The following is a 23,186-nucleotide window of genomic DNA, read 5'->3' on the forward strand; positions in this document are numbered from 1 at the left end:
GGACCATTGAGTTATAAAATAACAATCACATACAAATTCGCTATCGCAGTAGCCATGACATTCTTTTTAACTATGGTTCCATAACTCGAAATCGAGTTAGTGGACATCTAGTTGTGGAGAGTTGACTGCACTTCATCTATGTTACAAAAATCGAGACTTTTTTTTGTCACAATTGGCTACTAATATGGCTTAGCGATAAGAATCAATACTCTCTTAAGTGAATCCTGTTGAAAAGGTATTGAAAAAATCGTGGTAGTGAGGAGGATTTCTCGGTTTCCAACAAAGCGAGAATCAGGTCAACATATTCCTATCCATTCCCTAATTGACCTACATTTGAACGCGGCCGGCGCTGTTATTACCTATCGTAAAGCATGTGACTACCAGTTTTTACACATTGCAGATGCTAGTGCCACGCATCGTTTGTTGCTTCTCTATGTAATACAGGTGACCTGGTAATAACGGAGTAGCAACCGTGAGCGGTTAATCATTCTCATGCTAAATTATGTCTGTACTATCTGTAATTCAGTACTTTCTGAAGTTTTTCTGTAGAAATTCGGTACTTTCAAACTGATTTAGAGATTTTCTAAAGTGCTTCAGTATTTTAAAAAGAGATTTCGAACCTGTGCTCCCTAAAGTGATTCAAATTCTCCTGAAGTGATCAAATATTTTCTGAAGGGATTCCATACTTTTCTGAAGTAACTCAGCCAAAGTGATTCAGTTATAGAGAAAGTAATTGCAAACTTGAGAGATTTAATACAGTACTTTCCAAAGTTTTGTGAAGTGATTCAGTCCCTTCAGAAATTATTCAGTTCTTACCGAACCGATTACAAACATTCAGGAAAGATTAAGTCTTTTGCAAAGAGATTTAGAAATTTTCATAAGTCATTCAATACTTTCTGAAAAATATTCCGAGATTTTCTGAAGTGATTCAGTACTTTCAGAAGTGGTTTCAAACTTTTCAAAAGTGATTCAGTTCCTTCCGAAGTATTCAGTACGGAACTGATTACAAACTATCTGGAATGATTCAGTACTTTTCGGAGTGATTCCACACATTCCTGAAGTGATTCAGTACTTTCTGGTGCGATTCCGAATTTTTAAGTGATTCAGTATTTTCTGAAATGATTCAGTACACTTCAGTAAGTGATTCCGAGCATTCCTAGCATATCTATTCAGTATTTTCTAAAGTGATTTAGAACATTTCTGAAGTGTTTCCTATGATTTCTGGCGTTATTCAGTACTTTCTGAAGTGATTCCAAACTGTTCTGAATCGATTCAGAAGTGATTCTGAACATTTCTAAAGTGATACAATACATTCCGAAGTGATTCAGTAATTTATGAAGTGATTGAAAACATTTCTGAAGCGATTCTGCACTTTACACAGTGAGTCCAAACTTTTCTGAAGTGGTTCAGAACATTCTGAAGTAATTTCTAACTTTTATGAAGTGATTCCATTATTTTCTCAAGTAATTCAGTGCATTCCGAAGTGATTCCAAACTGTATTGAAGCGATTCAGTACTTTTCGAAGTGATTTCTAGCTTTTTTGATATGATTCCATACTTTTCTCTCAAACCTCACCGTAAAATAATTTGGAAAGCATTATCATGTAAAAATATCTATTTTACGCCACTAAGTAGCACCAATTTTTTTCTGCCAATAAAGATTTGCACCGTTTTTAACAGTTCAGTGCTAGTATACAACTTTTTTTTTCAATTTTTCGTAACATGTTTATTAAGGGTACAAGCCGTTTAAAATGCATATTTCTTGATAGAGCTGGAATTAGGGCGTAACAGCTTTTGTAAACAATGACTTCTCTCGATGATTTCTCGAAACTCAAGGCATCCCCACGCCAACCAACATAACGTTGATTTGAGTGGGCGAGCCTTTGATTTCTAGAAATCATCGAGAGAAGTCATTGTTTACCAAAGCTGTTACGCCCTAATTCCAGCTCTATCTAGAATTCTTCTTTTATTGTATCCCTCAATATGTATATACACTTCACATTAATTTTTCAATTTTTCTCTGATTAGGTTTGTCAGGGGCGCAAACCATTTTAAATTTAGCATTTTCATTCAACTTTTACCACAAATCGCTAACCATTTAAAATTTCGTATTTTGTCAGATTTTCCTAGATTCAAAATTTTTTTTATTTTTTTCCTGTGCATGTATATCAGGGGTGCTAGCTACTTCAAATTGAACGGTTTTAAGCATTTTAAATATGCGTACCAGAGGCGCAAGCTATTTAAATATAACCTTTTTAATTTTTTTTTTCAAGGGCGTAGCCATTTCAAATTGAACATTGTTTTCCATTTTTCCCTGAATGTGTTTGTAAGAAGCGCAAGCCATTTAAAATTTTACGATTTTGATAATTTTTCCCTGAACTTGTCTACCAGGGGCGCTTGCCATTTCAAATTTACCGATTTTTCAATATCCACCTGAACATGTATATCAGAGACGCTAGTTACTGGATTGGATTGCTGTATTTTACCTATTTTGTAAACTTTTTTTGTCGGTTTGGAGCTGAGTAGTCGTCGACTACCCGCGACTAACCACAACCACAGCACTGGGTCGCAGTGGTGAATATACCCAACACGAAAAAAGCACTTGTTTTTACTTAAAATTGCAAATTCTTTCAAAAGTTTTTCCACGAAAAGTAATTATGGAACTATAGTTATTTAAATTTTGTATTTTATGTTAATCCTCCCAAAATTTTAACTTATTCGGTTTAAAACTGACTTTGCACAAACCACTTTAAATTCATGTGAACATTAAACTACAAAAATGTTCAAATTTTACGTAAAATGAAAACTTTGTTAAAACTTTCACATTATTAGTTTTCCAAATCATTTCACATATAACCTCACTAATACCATATTCAACAACTGAAAACTTGTTCTCAGTTCAAACTTCTACTGGTGACAAACAGCATTCGGATGGTCTCACTCAAAACACTACAAAGCCAGGCTTCGTTTTTCACTTGCAGTTGAACAATTCCTCACTGTCTGACGGAGCCCCTCGAATGAACACTTATTTCCCATATCACTAGCAATCACCTCACCTTAGACAACATTTTCGGCAATTATGTTCTGAGTTGAACAACACTCTGCGGAAGGACTGATACTGGCAAGGATGGGAACCGTGTTGAAACGTTGCTGGTTAACTAAACTTTGATACCATTCTGGGCTAGCTTACGCACTTTATATACCTCAGAAATGCTGTTGTCACAGCGTGGTGCGTGAAAAAGTTGCACGTCGTTGATGTATAAAAAAAAAACCCCAACGACGACGAAGTCAACTTTATCAAAAGGAGAGAATTCACCCCACCCGACGCCTTGGACAACAACAAAACAGAAACCGTAACGCATATAGAACCAATCTCGGCGGAGTCAATGCGCGAATAGTTCTCCCACTTTGTTGCAAGTTCAACGTGTTTTCCTTCTACAGCGGCGTCGGCTCTCTTTCACACGTGTCCGCTGGTTGAGCGCCTCACTTACATGCATCTCACAAGATCGAGACGCACCGATAAGTTCTCCGAACGACGACGACGACGACGACCTCCGCACCACGATCAGAAAACGATTTTCGGGGTGAAACGCGACGCGAGCGAGCGGCGCAGGACGATGACGCATTTAGTGTTGAACTGCACTTTTGTAACATTTTGTAATCTGTCACAAGCGCGCACAAACACCACCGATGCATGCGCTCCACCTCCACGAACGAATCCAAATCCTCAACAGTAGGACATTCTGTACGTATGTTCGTCCATCGATGGGATTAACGGGGTTCGGTCGGTCGCCCCAAAGCGAAAAACCAGAAGTAGAGCACTTTCTGGTCCAATTGAGTTGTATAGGCAAATGTTGTTTTAGTATTGGGTGACCGTCAACGACGACGGTTTCGGTTTCTTTTTTTTTTTACTTTTCACTTGACCATACGTTTATCCAGTCGCTGGGGCCTTTTATTTTTTCCCTCTTGTGATAAATCATACTTTTCAATTTGTCAGCGATCAAACGATGGTGCGCATTCGCTCGGTGGAGAAAAGTCATGTACTGTTTTGTTTGGGGACTCAAGAGTAGCACTGATGGAAGGCTGGTATGCAGTGTTGTTTCAAATTTGATGATTCTATAGAGCTAGTAACATGTGAAAAGGATCATGCGCCGAATGTAAACAATGACTTAAAATGTTGATTTCTCTCGGATAACGACTCACTCAGATAAACCGACACCAGCATCTGGTAGAGAAAGTTTGCTCTATCAAATGATTTAGTTTTTTAAACTCTTTATTTGTTCCAAAATTAAAATTTTTCATTTTAATTTAAGTGCCTCAGCTACTAACAATAACTTACCAGCCTTAATTGTTTTGATCTATACCTAAGTCTCTTAACATTGTTTTTGCTTTGACAATTCAGTATTTTAAACAAGTGTTCTATACCTGCATGTCATTATAACAATTGTCACCTTAAAACTAAATATTATCTAAATATAATGGGATTCAATTGGGGATTACAACGATTTTTGTCTGAAATTGTTAATTATTTTGTTGGAAATTTGTTCTAAAGTTTCAACATTCGAAATTATGTGTACCTCGGTTGTATTGTACCACCGAGACAGCTTCATAATCATCTTCTGAACTTTGTTCTGAACCCTTTGAATTGCTTTTCTCCTGGGGCCAAACTTGTTTGGCGGATCAAGAGCTTAAGATCGTCGTGTATTATAATTAAAACGAATTTAACCTCGCATTTTGCTACTTAGGCAGCTCTGACTTCAACTATAGAAGTATTCAGAGATTCAAGAGCATTATTTACATCGTCTTTGGTCTTAATAATTGATTGTAAACCCCTAGTTCCAGCGCCAGTTTTGGCATCAGTTGTTCTTTTATTATTCGTAGTGTTTTAAAAATAAAACATAGGAGTATTTGAAAGATCTGGTATTTTGAAAATATTTGGAGATCACGGCCGACGAAATATTTTCAATTTTTTCGGATTTTTGACATAATGTGTTTTCAAACTACGAGAATTATTCTAGAAACTGGACTTGTGAAATTTTTTTCAACATTCTATATAGCTTAAAAATCTGGAACTCTGGCCCCTGAAATGTCATGCAAACCCGAATTATTTTTTTTTTCAATTTTCGAGCTTGAAACTTATTGTTCATAGCTCATTTATCTTTCTTTGAAATATGGGAAGTTTTATTTTTTTAGTTAGAGATATTTGTGGCATCGCGAGTGATAATGTTTCATTTCAGTTTATGTACGCGCTGCAAGGTGCGTGAAAGAGCTTGGCACGATCGGTGTTGATGTTGGTTCACTTGCAACTATTTTTACAAAAAAAAAATTAGTTTTTTCGAAAGAAATTGATATTGAGAGTGTACCAAAAGTGCTTCTGAACGTGTTTCGCAGTTGGGTGGTGAAATTCGCGGTTGTTTTCAGTGAAAACTCCGTATCACAAATTTTCTCACCGAGTTCCCTTTTTTTTGCCGTTTGACGACATCGGGAATGCGCTCCGGGATATATTGATTTGGTGAGTACGTTCCAGTTGAGGATTGTTCGTGTACATTTCTCGATTACATTTTCGAAGGGACGTGTCTGCTCTTGTGGGCAGTGCGTTTAATGGTCAGTTTGGTAGTATCATTTTATATATAATGTCTCATGTCCAAATAACCTCGATTTTCGGTCTATTGATTCAATACTTTAGTATCATATTTTCAAAACATACAATGATGCATTATGTCATTTCATGGCACATAAAACAAAAAGTGTGTGTATAGGACCCAATAATCTAGGTTATTTGTATTTTGTAAAACATCTTTATTTTTTATTATATTTTTCATTTTACTACATATTTTATATTCATTATATATTACATGATTATATATAAATTCATAATGTAAATTCCAATAAATACTGGGAGGGGAGGGAGCATCAGGGCATCATTGAAGTTGTAACTGGACAATGGAGTGGAGTGCCAACCGGAGTCTAGGAGGGAATCCCAAGTAACAATCTAAATGCTTGGAAGATTTATTCTTATTTTATCATTGTTTTATCATAGCATCCCTTCCAGCCTGTGGTTGTATTACGGTTTTGTGTGCTTGTCATAAAATCAGGCCGTCAAGTCGTCTATAAAACTGTTTTATGACTACTAAATTAAAACTCAGACTTCATAGTTTTAACGGTAGCTGTAAGGTGGTTCTGCATCACTACTTATAACTGAAGAATAAAACCAAAACAAAACATACAATTATGTTTTATGGTACACTTTTTATGACCGATATAAAACTTGAAGCAGTCTTAGACCTTCATTAAAGCTTCATTACAACTATCATCTTTATCAGAGGCCTAAGATTCACAGATAAGAAATATACTGCTACAACAAAAAATACTCTGAAATTTTTTGTCATTATAAAAAACAAATCTATTCAGATATATGAAATGAAAACCCGTTCAGTGCTTCTGAACACGATGAAGATGAGACGATCGACAATATGAAACTCCTGGAGGAACTACAGTTATACGATCCCTACATAAGGCACAGTGCGGTGAAGGAGCTCTTAAAAATATTGAACAAGCGGCTTTCCGATACACTTCCTAAAGATCCACGAACCCTTCTTAAAGCAACGCCGACAGTTTCACTAAATCCGTTTGGAGATGGCCAGTATTGACATCACGGCTTTAAACCTTATATTGAAAAAGCTTTTAGTGGATCCAATAAGCATTTCTTACATCTTGATTACAAGCGAAAATAGGAGGATCGCTTGGAATGTTGACTTTTTGACAGGTGGTCATGGTTTTTGTTTTGTTTTGATTCGCTGTACCGAATAAAACCAGCAAGCTAGTTATATAGCTTAAATATAACTTAACGCTCTCAATTTGGACTACGAAATGCTAAGATACAACCATTAGGTTTATGTTATGCTATAAAATTTCAATCTAGGAGAATATGTTATATTGAGGTATTTTTAAGGAGTAGCAAGTTATAACGAAAAAAAATGTCGCCGTATGAACAAATTTCACACAGTATGAATAATTACGCTTTAATTGATAGGCAATAAAACACTTTCATACATCTATGTATAATTAAATAATTTGTGACTGGTTATTGCTCAACAGTAGTAACAGTTTTGTACTAAATAGATAATCTTTGAATGACTCTTTAATGCATGGTGCTAATGCAGACAAATTAAAAATATCCCTATATTTTAGTATTCATATGGCGCACTAAATTTATGCTCCTATTTGGTATAATAATCACCATAAATATTGCACGGCATGCTGTGAAGCATATACAGATTGGTTTAAAATTATAATAAAGTCGGCTTATTTTCAATGTACAATAATATCAGCCATTATTACCAACTGACAAGGATCATGATTTCACATCAAACATCGAAAGAATAAAACCACAATAAAATATTTCTCAATATTAACTATCATCCAAAAACCCCAACTTAAAACCTTCAAAGTTGTCAAAATGTTTTGCGTATCATGTTTTATCAACTTCTTCAGGAGCGATTTATGCGGTTGTAATATAGTTTTATGGTAGTCATTAGAAGGCTGTTAAAACTTTCTGACCTGGAGGAGGTTTTATGTTTTCATTTTTAACAATCACGTCTAGAGTGTGATAAAACTGACATAAATCCTATGCTCCTAAAGTAGTTCGCATATCAAGTTTTAATGACTGCATTAAAACTGGGCCAATTGGCCATGACATGGCTGTATTGCGGTTCTCAGGAGATTGTTAAAGCAATGTGGTCGTCAGTGAAGGTTTTATAATTTGGTTATATCAACTGCTATAAAACTTAAATAAAACAAAAATTGTTGCTTGGGATGTGTACTGTCATTTTAGATAGTTACATTTCACTCCAACAGTTGCAATGAATTTGACGCGCTCTTCTTAAACAAACCATCCCGTGGAAAGCTTAACATGTATTGCGAATTTCGTTATTCATTTTGTTGGATCATATTGTTGGAAGGAGATTCTCTAATTCCCGCGGGTTTCGCGTAAGTGCCTCTGCTTACGGGCCTGTCCAACCCTTTTTGGCCCTTCATACAGCAGTATGTTGAATTCAGAATGATGACGGAATTTGATCTTGCTGTTGAGTGGAGCCGCATGCAGGGCAAGACCCAAGCTAGGATGGTGGCTACTTACATACATACATACATAGAGAAAGCAATAAATCTGGACTCTTATTATGCACCACCAATGCACTATGGGCAAAAATGGGTTCAAAATTACCCAAAATTCAATATCTCAACAGCACGCTGAATTCCGGCCATGAAAAACGACTTTTACGAAGAGAAATCGTCCCGGGAATCGATTGCACGTGGTCCAATAGACCGGAGAGCCTTGTAGGTATGTGTTTTGGATCATTTTACCCCATTTTCCCCTACTTTTTGGAGGAAATGTTTTTTCACAGCTCTATTTTTCGTAAAACATAAGCACTTTATGCATGGTTTTAGAATACTATGTCTTTAAACAACAGTTCATGAGATATTAGGGGAATACGGGGTACACTTTATAAGGGAGTAAGGGGTAAAAGTGAACCCTCGCTAAATTTATTTTAATTCATATAAATGTTGAACGATGCGATTGTTTGAATGACCCCAAAGGTTGCCTGCAATAATAAGATTTTTTTCGAAATTTTAAGGTAAATTGGGGTTATATAAGTTTTAATTTACTGCTATCTGTTTTAAAAGAGTTTTCACTTTTTTTGTCTGTATACAGCAAAACGATAGAGTGGTCTCAGAATTTTGTAAAAATTGATAGTTTTGTTCCTTATCGCAACATATCAGACCCATATGTTGTATTTTGTCATTAGGATGACTATTTATATATTAGGGCGGTCAAAAAAAAAATTTTTTTCGATTTTTTTCAAAAAAATTATAACTTTTGAACTGTTTGGCTGATGACGGAACTCAAAATACCAAATAAAAGTTAATTAAAAAAAAAAAAATTCAAAAAAAATATTATGATATTTAAAAGAATTGATTTTGTATTAAAAAACATTGATTGTATTTTCACATTAACCCCTTACTCCCCTATACAGTGTACCCAGTATTCCCCTAATATCTCATGAACTGTTGTTTAAAGACATAGTATTCTCAAACCATGCATAAAGTGCTTATGTTTTACGAAAAATAGAGCTGTAAAAAAACATTTCCTCCAAAAAGTAGGGGGAAATGGGGTAAAATGGTCCAAAACACATACCTGCAAGGCTCTCCGGTCTATAAGACCACGTGCAATCGATTCCCGGGACAATTTCCCTTCGGAAAAATTATTTTTCATGGCCGGAATTCAGCGTGCTGTTGAGATATTGAATTTTGGGTAATTTAGGACCCATTTTTGCCCGCAGTGCAATGTAGAGTACGCTAGGCAAGTTCGAGAGGAAACGTCAATCAAACCATTTGTGTACATTAGAATAAAAAATTTTCACAACAGAAATTGAAGCATTTTTCCTTTTTATTCCATAGGTAACGGTCTTATTTCATGATTTTCCAAAAATCTGAACTATAGGCTCTTTTGATGCACCATCAATGTAGAGTGCGTTAGGCGATTTTGAAAGGTCAGTCAATTCGTTTATTTAGATCATAATGACGTTTTTAAAACTCTAAATAATTTTTATTTTATTGCACATATTACAAATTTCCATTAGGAGTGGTCTCATTTTTCGATTATCTACAGATCTGAACTGATTTAAAGCTCAAATAGCCATGCACTCAAAATTCGGAAGATCAGAACCGCTGGGACATTTTTATGAACCCTTATTTTTCTCATCAAAAATAAATGGAATCCGGATCACTGCAAAATCGATACAGCAAACAAATAATCCACGTGGATGACGATTTCAAGCACCTGCGGTGGATAAATTAATCAGGAGAGATGAAATTAAAGGGCGAACACGAAATTATTGCGACACATTCAACAGGGCATAACTTTTTTACCATTGGGTAAAAATCAACCAAATTTTGCACACTTTCTCATTGATGTGTATTGTGTACATGCTGTCAAACTCGAAGTCGTGTTTTTCGATTCAACGAAAATGGAGGTGAACCAACGCGAGTTGAGAGAACAAATTCTTTCCAAACACCTGGAATTTCCTGACCTGTCGCACCGGCAGTTGGGAAAAATGTTGTGTTGAAGTTGTTGAAGCGGTTCCAGGAGCGGTTGACGTTGGACCACGGCAAAGGAGCTGGAAGCCGTGATTTGGCTAAAAAGATCGGCATGTCGCAGAGCTACGTCCAGAATGCAAAGAAGAGAGCTGGACTACATACATACAAGGTACAGAACTTCCCAAACCGCGATGAGCGGCAACAATCGACGGCTAAAACTCGGGCACGGAAGCTCTACGAGAAGATGCTGACAATATATGGCTGCTGTGTGATGGACGACGAAACGTATATAAAAGCCGATTTTAAGCAAATTCCGGGGTTGGAGTTTTTCACCGGCAAGAGCAAGTTCGATGTGGACGAAAAAATTTAAGAAGAAGAAAATGTCGAAGTTCGCCTCCAAATATCTCATTTGGCAGGCCATCTGCTCTTGCGGACTGAGGAGTGAGCCTTTCGTGACAAAGGGCGCAGTAAATGGCGAGATCTACAAATCTGAGTGCCTCGAGAAGCGCCTTTTGCTGTTCTTGCAGCAGAACGACGAAGCTCCGCTATTTTGGCCAGATTTGGCATCATGCCACTATTCTAAAAGTGTCCTGGAGTGGTATGAGGCCAATTCTGTTCATTTTGTTCCAAAGGACATGAATCCGCCAAACTGTCCGGAGCTGCGCCCGGTGGAGCAGTACTGGGCAATAATGAAGCGGGAACTTCGGAAGAGCAAGAATACAGTCAAAGACGAGAAGGACATGTTAAGAAAATGAAAAAAAAAAACTGAGAAACTGGTACCGGATGACACTGTAAAGACTTTGATGGAGGGCATCAAGCGAAAATGCGTTCAATTTTACACTCAAGGCTCCATCGATTAACTTTTCTTTTGATTTTTGAAGGAAATATATGTATAAAACTACCCTAAAATTTTGGTTTGATTCTTAACATTATAAGAAAATTGGCATGACATTTTCGGTGTCGCAATAATTTCGTGTTCGCCCTTTATTTTCCACTTGCTATGCTTCACGGTGAAAATTTCCGCCCGCATAACTACTTTGAGGGTTCCCCTATTCATCGCCAGAGGCTGAAACGATCGCTTAGATTCTATTGCATTCGCCTATTCACGCACAAGAAACCCGGAAGATCATAATCACTATGGCACTGCTCTAATTTTCCAATTTTTTTTTAACAAAAATATTCCTAAACACCAGCGCATCCTTTGCAAAACAATACAGATTTGAATTTTTCAACTGTAGTTATGGAGCATCCCAGATGAATAAATGTATCAGGAAAAGTGAAAAAGTGTTCCGCTGCCTATGTTTCACGGCAACAATATCTGCTCACAACACTCTTTTTGAAGATCTCCTATTCACCAAAGGAGGTTTAATCGATCTACTAAATGGACGTTTATTGTTTCGCCATCGTTTAATTAAATTAATACTGATCAGAGTTGGTTGGAAATGCTAACATGAAGCTTTAGTGTGATAATTTATTAGCTAGAGAATGATCTTTAGAAGAGAGTAGGTGGATAGTTCTGTTAGAGTACGGCAGTATGAAAATTGAATAGAAGTTGAAAATGAGCGAAGGGCCATTAATGTGACAGTTTTTAAAGTCAGACGCACATCTTTTGCCTAACCCGTACGATGTACGCGGAGACTTGAAGTATGTCAGAGGACAGAGCTTACACATGCCTTTTTTAATGGGTCTTATTTGGGATTTTATCTTGAACTGTTTGGGTGTGCTGCTGCCGTTGTCTTCATTCCATCTCACTAGGCCACGGTTGTTCTCATATATGAGGCCGGTTGATAAAGATAAAACCCCAACTTATGTTTTCGATGTTTACCTTTCAGAACAAGTAATTCACATAGCATTGACATGGAAAACACTTCAAATCCATCTGCTTTGAACAGTAATAATACTGATGCAATTGTGATTCAAAGCGCAATACACTTGAAATGATAGGGAAAGATTGTCAACATTTCAAAATGTGAAAAGCTAGAAATTAACGTGTAGAACCATGGTGAAATATAAAAAATCAAGTGCTTAAACACAACGATCAGACGTGTGGACTTTTTTGAGTGTAAAGACAGGGACCGGTCTGATGTAAACAAACGGTTTGGTTGACGTTTCCCCTCGAACTTGCCTGGCGCGCTCTACATTGGTGGTGCATTGAAAAAGCCTATTACGTCCCCGCTGGGATTTTACGTCGGCTCTCAACTTAGTGTTTTTGAGCACTTCCACTATTGTTAATTGAGAGGTTTCTAAGGCTGTACCATTTTTGCATCAGTATTATTGTGTGGCCCAGGTGATACTTGGAAATATCGATACTTGATTCAATTTTGGTACCGTAAAACGGGGTATCTTTGATAATGCGGGTAACTTTGATAGTAGAATACAATGATTAAATTTACTCTCTGCGCCTTTTCCCGAATTGGAAACATTGGTTCCATTGTAGCTTAGGGTATTACCTTTGATATCGTATAGAGTTTTAATATAGTATGTGTTACATATTTTACAAACATATTAAAATTCAATTTTCTTGTTTATCGCCTGTTTGAAAAAGCACTCAAATCATCAATTATGAAATGTATTTCTAATATAGCCATCACAAAATTAATGTTGTATTTTTATTAATGATGATGTTTTCTCATTCAAAATGGCATATTTCAAGAACTAAATTATTTGAGTTTCACGCATTTTCTTCACGCGAACACTGGCGCGGTACCCATAGTACGGTGATAGAGGAAATGCTTCACCAAACCCGAGCGTCTGTTCACCATGGAGGTGCGGCTGATCACCGTCCTAGTACCAGCGTGGGACTCTAAACAGAGCTGTGCACGATGGTTCCCCGGCGAGACAGGGGGTTGGGGCAGGCCCAACAAGCCGCCCTGGAAAAAAACAAAGTTGCAAATACCGAAGAAAGAAATACGGATCAGAACAATCGGCACAGACCTACGTGACGAAATAAGGACTACGATTGGAAACTCGGAACATGGACAAAAGGTATGGAAAAGCGGGCATCGAGCGGCTACTTTCTACCAGAGCTGTGGCACCACCAACGAGCTGCGAACCGGCTTTGTAGTGCTGGGTAAGATGCGCCAACGCGTGATTGGTTGGCAGCCGATCAACGCGAGGATGTGCAAGTTGAGGATTAAGGGCCGTTTCTTCAACTACAGGATCATCAACGTGCACTACCCACACGAAGGGAGACCCGACGACGAGAAAGAAGCGTTCTATGCGCAGCTGGAGCAGGTGTACGACGGCTGTTCGCAACGGGACGTCAAAATCGTCATTGGCGACATGAACGCTCAGGTAGGACGGGAGGCAATGTATAGACCGGCAATCGGGCCAAACAGCCTGCATGCCGTATCGAACGACAACAGCCAACGATGCGTGAACTTTGCAGCCTCTCGGGGTATGGTAGTTCGAAGTACCTTTTTCCCCCGCAAGGATATCCACAAAGCAACCTGGAGATCACCTGACCAACACACAGAAAACCAAATCGATCACGTTCTAATCGACGGGAAATTCTTCTCCGACATTATCAACGCCCGCACGTACCGCAGTGCGAACATCGATACGGACCACTACCTAGTTGCAGTATGCATGCGCTCAAAACTCTCGACGGTGCATAACACACGTCGAAGTCGAACGCCGCGACCCAACATTGAGCAACTACGGGACGCCGGAGTTACCCAGGACTACGCGCAGCAGCTGGAAGTTGCACTACCCACGGAAGAGCAGCTTGGCGCAGCTTCTCTTGAAGATGGCTGGAGTGACATCCGTTCAGCCATAGGTAGTACTGCTGCAGCGGCACTAGGTTCTGCAATCCCGGACCGAAGAAATGACTGATTTGATGGCGAATGCAAACTGTTGGTGGAGAAGAAGAATGCAGCACGGGCGAGAGTGCCGATATGTGCAAGGACTTGGACGGTAACCTTCTCACGAATGAGTGTGAGGTGATTGAGAGGTGGAAGCAGTTCTATGACGAGCACCTCAACGGTGAAGCAGCAGAAAACGAAGGTGGCACGGCAACAGACCTTGGACCACGCGCAGAAGACGACAGGCTACCGGCCTCTGATCTTCAAGAAGTTGAGGAGAAGATCGGTCGGCTGAAGAACAACAAAGCAACTGGTGTAGATCAACTACCAAGTGAGCTATTAAAATACGGTGGTGAAGCACTGGCTAGAGCGCTGCACTGGGTAATTGCCAAGATTTGGGAGGAGGAGATATGACCGAAGGAGTGGATGGAAGGTGTCGTATGCCCAATCTACAAAAAGGGCGACAAGTTGGATTGCTGCAACTATCGCGCGATCACACTGCTGAGCGCCGCCTACAAGGTACTCTCCCAAATTCTATGCCGCCGTCTGTCACCATATGCAAGAGAGTTCGTGGGGCAATACCAGGTGGGATTCATGGGTGCCCGCGCTACCACGGACCAAATTTTCGCGATTCGGCAGGTTCTGCAGAAATGCCGCGAATACAACGTGCCCACACATCATTTGTTCATCGATTTCAAATCCGCATACGACACAATCGATCGAGATCAGCTATGGCAGATTATGCACGAGTACGGACTTCCGGATAAACCGACGCGATTGGTCAAGGCGACGATGGATCGAGTGATGTGCGTTGTTCGAGTATCGGGGACACTCTCGAGTCCCTTTGAATCTCAAAGGGGGTTACGGCAAGGTGATGGACTTTCGTGTCTGCTGTTCAACATCGCGTTAGAAGGTGTGATCAGAAGAGCTGGGATAGACACGAGTGGCACGATATTCTGGAAGTCCATCCAGATCCTTGGCTTTGCCGATGACATTGACATTATGGCACGGAACTTTGAGATGATGGCGGAAACGTACATCAGACTGAAGGCTGAAGCTAGACGGATTGGACTTGCCATCAACGCATCAAAGACAAAATACATGAAAGGAAGAGGTTCTAGCGAAGACAATGTTAGCCTCCCACCCCGAGAAATCGAGGTGGTCGATGAGTTCGTGTATTTGGGCTCACTGGTAACCGCCCAAAATTATACCAGCAGAGAAATTCAAAGACGCATTATGGCAGGGAATCGTGCCTACTTTGGACTCCGAAGGACGCTCCGGTCGAATAAAATTCGCCGCCGCACGAAGTTGACTGTCTACAAGACGCTGATTAGACCGGTGGTCCTCTACGGCCACGAGACCTGGACTATGCTCGTGGAGGACCAACGCGCCCTTGGTGTTTTCGAACGGAAGGTGTTGCGTACCATCTACGGTGGAGTGCAGATGGATGACGGAATGTGGAGGAAGCGAATGAACCACGAATTGCACCAGCTGCTGGGAGAACCATCCATCGTCCACATTGCAAAAATTGGGCGACTACAGTGGGCTGGGCATGTCGTAAGAATGCCGCACGACGACCCAGTAAAAATGGTTCTAGAAAGCGACCCAACAGGAACAAGAAGAAGAGGCGCGCAGCGGGCAAGGTGGATCGACCAAGTAGAAGGTGACCTGCGGACCCTTCGCAGACTACGAGGCTGGCGAACTGTGGCCATGGATCGAGTAGAGTGGAGACGACTTCTTCGGACAACAGAGGACAACAAGGCCTTAGCCTGATTGGTAAGGTAAGTATTTTCTTTTTCTTCTACTTTCAACGAAGATTATCAAAGTAACCCCAAATCAAAATACTGATGTTCTGTCACAAGACTAAAAAATAGTACAAATGATTTAATTTCCGTCAAGCATATTATTAACGAATTGACTCAAGGATCATCAGTACTTGTTTTAAAAAATATAAAATTTGAAAAAAAATAATTGCTGTAAACAATGTTTAGAATAAACTTCAAAAAATGATCAATGTTACCCCGTTTTACGGTATCGAAAACTACACACTTAGAAATAAATAATTTTACACGTGACGGAATCCATCTTTAACTTAAAAGATGAGACGTATACAAACATGTCATGTAATATAAAGTGCGTTACTCGAAGTTCGTTACTCGAAGAAAAGTACGTTTGATTGAGCAATATTTCACGTTTGTTATGACTCAAATTTATGTCAAGATTGATGCTCGTAAATGTCACTCAAAGAGCACCTACATTTATTTGTTTTTTTTTCTAAGTGTACAACTACTATCGCATCAAAGCATCGATATTTTAAAGCATCGATATTTTAAAGCATCGAATCATTTCATACCGAAAAACTGCACATGCGAAAAATGAAATTGTGACAAAATTAACACTAAATAGTCGATGGGTAATGATCAAAAGTCAGCAATATTTATTATTTTATTAAAAACAAGCAACAAACATACCTAAATATCCGTTTGACATCATCTACACTTGCCAGAAATACTAGTTGCTGCAAATATTTAGCTGGTAATCGGTTTATGGCTTCAGTAATTATAGAACATGCCTTTGAAAAGACTCTTTCGCATGGAACAGAAGTTGCCATGGTGACCGTGTGCATTTTATTCTGCTGATATAGCGCTGAAAAAACTGACTACATGTTCTCCCATTGTTCCAGCGGGTTCACATTTAGTAAACAGGCTAGGGGCATCCCACTCTAAACTTTGTATTTTTCGCATTATACTCAGAAAGTTCTTACTGATATCTAAGATACCTGCAAATACTTAAAAATACTTATGAAATATTTAGCGCTAGTTTGTTACCTCCGTTGCTAGACAGATTTCATTCGATTGTTTACCCGGTGTCATTCGGGAATTTGTGTGTGCGTATTTAGAAAAATCAACTATTATTTTTTAATTTATTCCTTTTTTGTAGGAATCGAGGAAAAGACCATTTTGAATCAAAGAAAAATAACATTTCCAAACCGATTCACCTGTCATTCAAAGGAAGAATAAGGAACTTTTAGGAAAGTTACTGTGGAAGAAGCTGCGTGTGGAAGCAAATTCCATGAGCAAATGTTTCTATCCCAAAACCATTTCTCCATAAAGATGGATTTTTCGTCCATTAGGTTCTTGACCGTTGGACGATAACTTCAGGCCTTTACGCTGATTGAAGCTGAATAAGATGTTATGAAAGCTTTCTGCACCATCCGCAAAGCCACATCTCCTGGATTGCCGTCGAATGAGAAGAGAATCACATTTCCTCGGATTTGGAACCTTCGATGCTCTCCTGCTTAAGACTTATTAGGGTAGAGAGCTACTTCGGCCTAATCGCCCATTTTGGGCCTATTTAGCAGAAAACATCAAATCAAACCATGATTTCGGCGTTAACAAGTCAATTATGCGTTTGGTACGATACTTCTTTGGAACATCTACCGAACGAAGTCAATAAGAAAGTGTGATATGAATGTTTGCACCCATTATTCTCAAAAAACAAAAGAGTGAATTCAATTGCGTTTGAATGGCGTTTCAATGCGTTAGGCCGAGTTTAGAATCCGAATGCCGAGTTTGGGGTCAAGAAGCAGTGTTAGATTGTTTACAATGTCTCAACAATGTGTTACTCTTTATCAAATCTTACGATACGTACGGAAAGTTCAATAAATTTGGAAGGCATCTGCAGTGAGAACATTCCATTTTGTGAAAATCATTATAAACATAGAGGTAAAGGGCGGGTTGTGCTTACTAGGCCCAAAATAAGATCTAAGCCGTATTAAGGCTGGACATAATCAAACCAACATATTCGCTCCGTGTTAATCTCGGAACCGTTCTCTAATTGATTCTATCATTCATCAGAAACGGCTATGTGTTAAAACTTTAATTTGGACTGTTTGGGGAATGGTTTGAAATAAATTCATACATTTTAACTTAGGATCATTTTACATGAAATTGGTACAAATAAGTAACGTTTTGGAACTAAATCGTTTTATTTTGGTATATCAATGGTTTGTTATAAATTATAATTTCAGAAAAGATTAATATTTTTCTTATCCTTACTTTCCTTATCCGTACTTAAAGTGAGAAATTCATGTTGATTTCACATAAAGCCTTCGGTTGCTATCAGGATACTCGCTCAACTCCCTCACCAGTCCATCATAACTCATCTTTACCGATGTAAATTTATCTAAACGCGGTACGATACGACTACCACTGGCAATTGCAATTAGTTTAACTTCGAGCCCACCAGCACAACGATTTGCTGGTAGTTATGCTTCATTGTCCTCTGGCAAATAACCAGCGTAGTCCTAGCATCCTTGGCCTGCTTAAAGTCAAGAATTTCATAATCATGCAGCTTGCGATAGTTTTTAGCCGAATTGACATTCAACTTACGCTTTTATTTTGGCAGTTCAGTTTGAAATCTAGTTACGAGTTCGGACGACAACGACACCATTAACCTCCAGCTAAGCAATATAATTCAAAAGTTTGATATCGTACTAAACAGCCAGTTCGAAATCATAAATAATTCGCTATCCCTGCTTCAACTGGTTCGCTGAAAGTAAAATGTTTTTGATGAACTATTTCATAACTAGAATTAAAATACTTACTTATAAACATTGAATTTAACTGCTCCATTTAATTTAAAACATATTGAAACTAGTATGAATATGCTTTAATATGTGATTAAAAGTAATACATTGACGGAATATACAACAACAAACAACTACATTAGTAACCGGTCACTACGATTAAAAAATTCAAATCTTAAAATACTTAAAAATACTTAAGAATACTTATCAGATACTTCGAAATACTTAATTGATACTAGAGCTATAGTTTAGAGTGGGATGCCCCTAGTAAACAGGTATCGCCAAATACAACGCTAGCTCATCACCAGGCTCAACAGGTACTCGTTACTTTGATTTATCGAAGACGATAGCCTTGTGCTGTTCTCAAAAATCGTACTCATCAGATTTTTCTTGATTCACACCAGGATCACAAACATCCGCTTCATCGCGGAAATCATCTGACAAAGCTGCTCGATTGCCGGCGCCGGGTGGTGTAGTGGTAAGCGTGACCTCTTTCTCACCCCAGTGGCTCTGGGTTTAGTCCCAGCCGAGATCGGTGGAATTTTTCTGAGGTATAAAAAACTCTGGTTGTGTGTTGAATTGGTGTGATATCCTACGCAGGTGTGGAAGCAGCCTTCCTGCTGCACATTCGATTGCCGTCAATGGATGGCAATCGATGTCCGTCGGTGATTGGCACCTAGATTGCCGAACAGAGACCGACGTTAAATAAAGGAAAGAAGAATAAGGAGAAGAAGCTGCTCGAATTTTGACCATTGCTTTATCGCAAGCTGCTGTATCTTGAAAGTGAAGGGCCTTGAATCTGGGATCTAAAATTGTGGCGATTGCAACTGGAGAAGACTACTCAATTTGTCCAAACCTTTTCTTAAGCTGTTTTCAGAAACTGTCTTTAACTGAAAGTATCGCTGGTAGGTCACTTGAATGTGATGATATGTGTGATGTAATTCAATTTACCATTCGTATGATTTTTAAAACCTTGCTAACCCCAGTGCAAAAGATTTTCATCCACCAACACAAACGCAACAAATGCATTAACTAAAATCATGTCACTTGTTTTCGTATGCGTAAAAGAATTGATATCAGTAACGTATCAAATGTAAGTATTATGAGCTTTTTTGTTGTAAATTTAATGCGTTTCAATATTAACACCATTTTAAAGATATTCGATAACTGTAGGTAGTATTTCAGAAAATACTTATGTTTTCAATAATTCATAACTTTTTTGTTTATGATTTGCTCAGCAAATGCACAGGGTCAGTAGGTATTACTTTATCTAAACTACAAAATAAATATTAAAAAATAATTTAAAAAAAAATATGCAGTTTGAGTAATTTTAATTTTTATTTGATAATTTCGATTTTTTTTTGTAAAAAAAATTATAATTTTTTACAGTGTATATTTTTTTCTTGGACACCATCTCGATCAAGCAAATCGTTCACGAGATATATATTTTTCTATTGATGCGTATCATTTTTGCATAAGCCCTTTTCAAGTGTTAGTCGTGTGCAAAACTAGGGAACCATATATGTAAAATGGCATGTTGGGCAATAACAAACAACTGTGCAAAGTTTCATCATAATCGTTAAAGGTCGATCCGAAGCGATTTGCGAATCTGTTTGGAGCTGCTCCCCTTGGTTTGTTCGGAATTTCTACTGAGACTGCCATAAATCCCCTTTGCGATTGACTAGAATCCTCCTAGGTATTGTACAGAATCCCCCTGTAATAGAACGTCATCGGCATGGCAGTAAAGCAAGACAGCTCTGACTGTTCCGTAAGGTCACCATAATAATCTTCCACAGATTTTGAGGGGCCAGCTTGTAGGTCCTTTTGTACAAGTGCAATTGTCCTTTCATTACTGCCGAAAGATTTTCCCAGCATGGCAAGCGCACCGTGTAAAATGGTATTGCTTTGCTTTGCTTTGCTTTGATTGACAGTTTCGGTTGCTATGTGTATCAAAATCAAGTTGAGCAACGCGAGTTACTCAAAGTTACTCAAAATTAACTCTGATTTTACTCATGATCAAAAGCTGTCTTGCCCCAAGACAGTGAAATTATTAAAGTTTTGGTTTGAGATAAATTTAGTTTTGAAAACATCCTTCTCACCAACGAGATTAACAAAAAACAAATCGAAATTGAAGTTATATTGAATTAAAGATTATTTATTATTGTTACAATAGTGATAAAAGATGTAGTTAATTGCATAACTATTTCAAATAGCTTTCTAAATACTCATAATATACATGTATATTATATGACCCTTCCCCTAACTTCTGAATAGCAAAAGTGGTTAACATAGTAAGCGTTGTATGATAATCAATTATTAAAAATCATTATCTGTTACGAGCTTAACTTGACTGGACACACTTTTCTATCAAGTTATGGGCTCAGTCAAGCTCCATAGCAACGAACAGTGTAAGTTCGAATTTTAATGCCTTTGAGAAGAACTGGCGACGGAGTGGTACTTGTTCCTGGCCAAAAAGTTGGCGAACCAGAGCAGAACGTTGCAGATTAAGAAAACCTATCAGAACCAAGGCCAGGGGCTTCAGTCGTGAATCTTGGAGAATCTGAAAGGCCGGAACGATTATGCAGCATGGGCGTTTGGTATGCGGCTGGCCATGATTTATACGGTACGTGGTGTGCTGTCGACCCCCCAGAAGGCACGGATACTAATGAAGAGTTATCGCAACGTGCTTTGGCCACAATTTGCCTTAGAATTGAGCGTTTTAACTACAGTCTCGTTCAAAACGCTCGAACCGCTCAAGAAAGCATGGAAGAATCTGAAAACGGCTTTCCAGGATAGTGGCAAAAATCGAAAAATACGAAATTGCAAGATATTGATTTCCCTACAGACGGTGAATTGCTATCATTGGTTCTTATGATATGTTGAATGTTACTCTGCAGACTACTTCGAAGTTCACCGAATTTGCAATCGTAGTCCCCTGTTCGTAATGTCCCCCAGACACGTTTACAGAATCCAATAAGCTCACTCTTGAAGTCCTGAGAACCATTCTTAAAGTCCTCCGCACTTTCTTCCGAAGTCTACTGGAACTGCACTTGTAGATGGGGGTTTCTGCTTTCAATGTTGCTTGGAGAAATAGTATGATATTGCAACTACTATTCAGCCGATATGATAAGGATCATAAATAAACGATATACAGACCAGCAGTGAATACCACCCTTCCATTAATTTACCAAAACGCATAACCACAGCGTGGTGCAAATCACATGCGACATCATCAAAGCCTACGACGCGACGGTTGGTAGCATTCGTCATCGTCAGTTGCCAGGGTACCGCCGCCTCGTCGTCATCATCACAGGCAGGCGTCGTTGTCGTCGTCGTCGATCGTAGCGGCTTTACATTAACCGGCGCTTGCATTTTCATATGCTGCACATTTAGGTGGGTAGGTATATCAGTACAACATCGACGACAGCCGACTCAAACGCTTTGAGCTGGGCTGATGATTGCAATAAACGCACTACTAAATATAGCCGCCCGTCATCGTCGTCGTCAGCAAAGGCCCATTGATGGTGCACCAAGCGACAAAAGCGGCAAAGCAGAGTACAAAAAAGCTCCGAACGTGGCAAGAATCGGGCAGCATAGGCGCGAGGATATGAATGAATTCGACGTATGGAAGGCTGCTGCTGGGATGGGATTCCAACCTTTGAGGAGTAGGTACCTACTTTTTATTGCCATCCGAGAGTGTGACTTTTATGCTGTTGCTCATATGTTCTGTACCTAGATCTGTGTGTGGCTGTGGAAATGGCAACCGGATACAGTCAGTTTGATACGATGTGATCAAATGCAAGTTGTCACTTCGAGTGGTTCATATATAGTGTCTAGTGGAATACTTGGTCTCCGTCGGTTCGTCGGTTGTAACTAATATGGGTACAAGTGTATTCAAGAAGCATGGGAGTTTCCTTGACAAGAAGAGCACACGACGTCTGGTAGATTTCTGCCTGAATGAAATTGAAGTGCCGTGTCTGAATATAGATTATTCTCTGGGGGAAAAAAGCATACAAATCTAGATGAGAGTGCAACGAGTGAACTGGAGCATTCTCTACTTGGAGGTGGGCGTTGTGCTTTCTTTACAGTCGGAGGGATATCGTTTTCATCGTTTAGAATCATACCATTCGAACCAAACTAGAACGATTTTAATTGTGTCACGTGTTGGTAGTTCTTGTGATCAAGTGAATTGTGGGTAGATTTTTAAATTGTATCGAATTTTGGTTCCATGCACTTTAGGCGGCTCTTCTGAGTAATAAACGAGATAATATTAAATCGTTTAACTATTTCATTAGTTTTTTTTTAACAATCTGCAATACGTGTTTGTTACCACAAAGAAGTAAACTATGTTATATGAATATTAACATTAACAAATGATTATTATCGATAAATTGCTTGATAAAATATCTACATCATTAAACATAATTTTCCATGGAAAAACTGCCTACAAAAGGAAAAGATCGTTTTTTTGACTAAAAACAATCAGAAAATAAAGAATCACGTGTAATTCGACTGGTCTCATTTTGATGAAAGTACCTACATTGGTGTCTATGTTATTTTCCATCCCACCGCTAGCGAGAGCTTGACTGTCAGAACCAAGGAGAAGAAAATATGACACAGATGGTTGCCCAGTGTGCAAAGGGAAGCGGAATAATGTTTCCTCCATCCTTCTTCAAAATATTTATCTTTTCAAAACTC

General features: G+C 38.8%; 1 protein-coding gene and 1 long non-coding RNA gene across 2 annotated transcripts in view; one reads left to right on the plus strand and one right to left on the minus strand.

Annotated features, from left to right (window-relative positions):
- LOC135709932 (larval cuticle protein A2B-like) overlaps window positions 1–3,200 on the minus strand; it is a 37,767-nt gene extending 34,567 nt beyond the window's left edge. Inside the window, exon 1 of the mRNA XM_065232380.1 lies at window positions 3,056–3,200. Within this exon, the coding sequence (XP_065088452.1) occupies window positions 3,056–3,067 (12 nt within the window). The 5' untranslated portion in view covers window positions 3,068–3,200. The remainder of the gene's footprint in view (window positions 1–3,055) is intronic.
- The window catches only part of LOC135709898 (uncharacterized), a 248,361-nt gene that overhangs the window by 71,103 nt on the left and 154,072 nt on the right, over window positions 1–23,186 (plus strand). The window lies entirely within an intron of this gene.

This window comes from Ochlerotatus camptorhynchus, unplaced genomic scaffold, assembly GCF_037179485.1.
Source record: "Ochlerotatus camptorhynchus isolate MF236.1 unplaced genomic scaffold, CSIRO-AGI_Acam_v1.1 ptg000367l, whole genome shotgun sequence".
Taxonomy (NCBI): Eukaryota; Metazoa; Arthropoda; class Insecta; order Diptera; family Culicidae; genus Ochlerotatus; species Ochlerotatus camptorhynchus.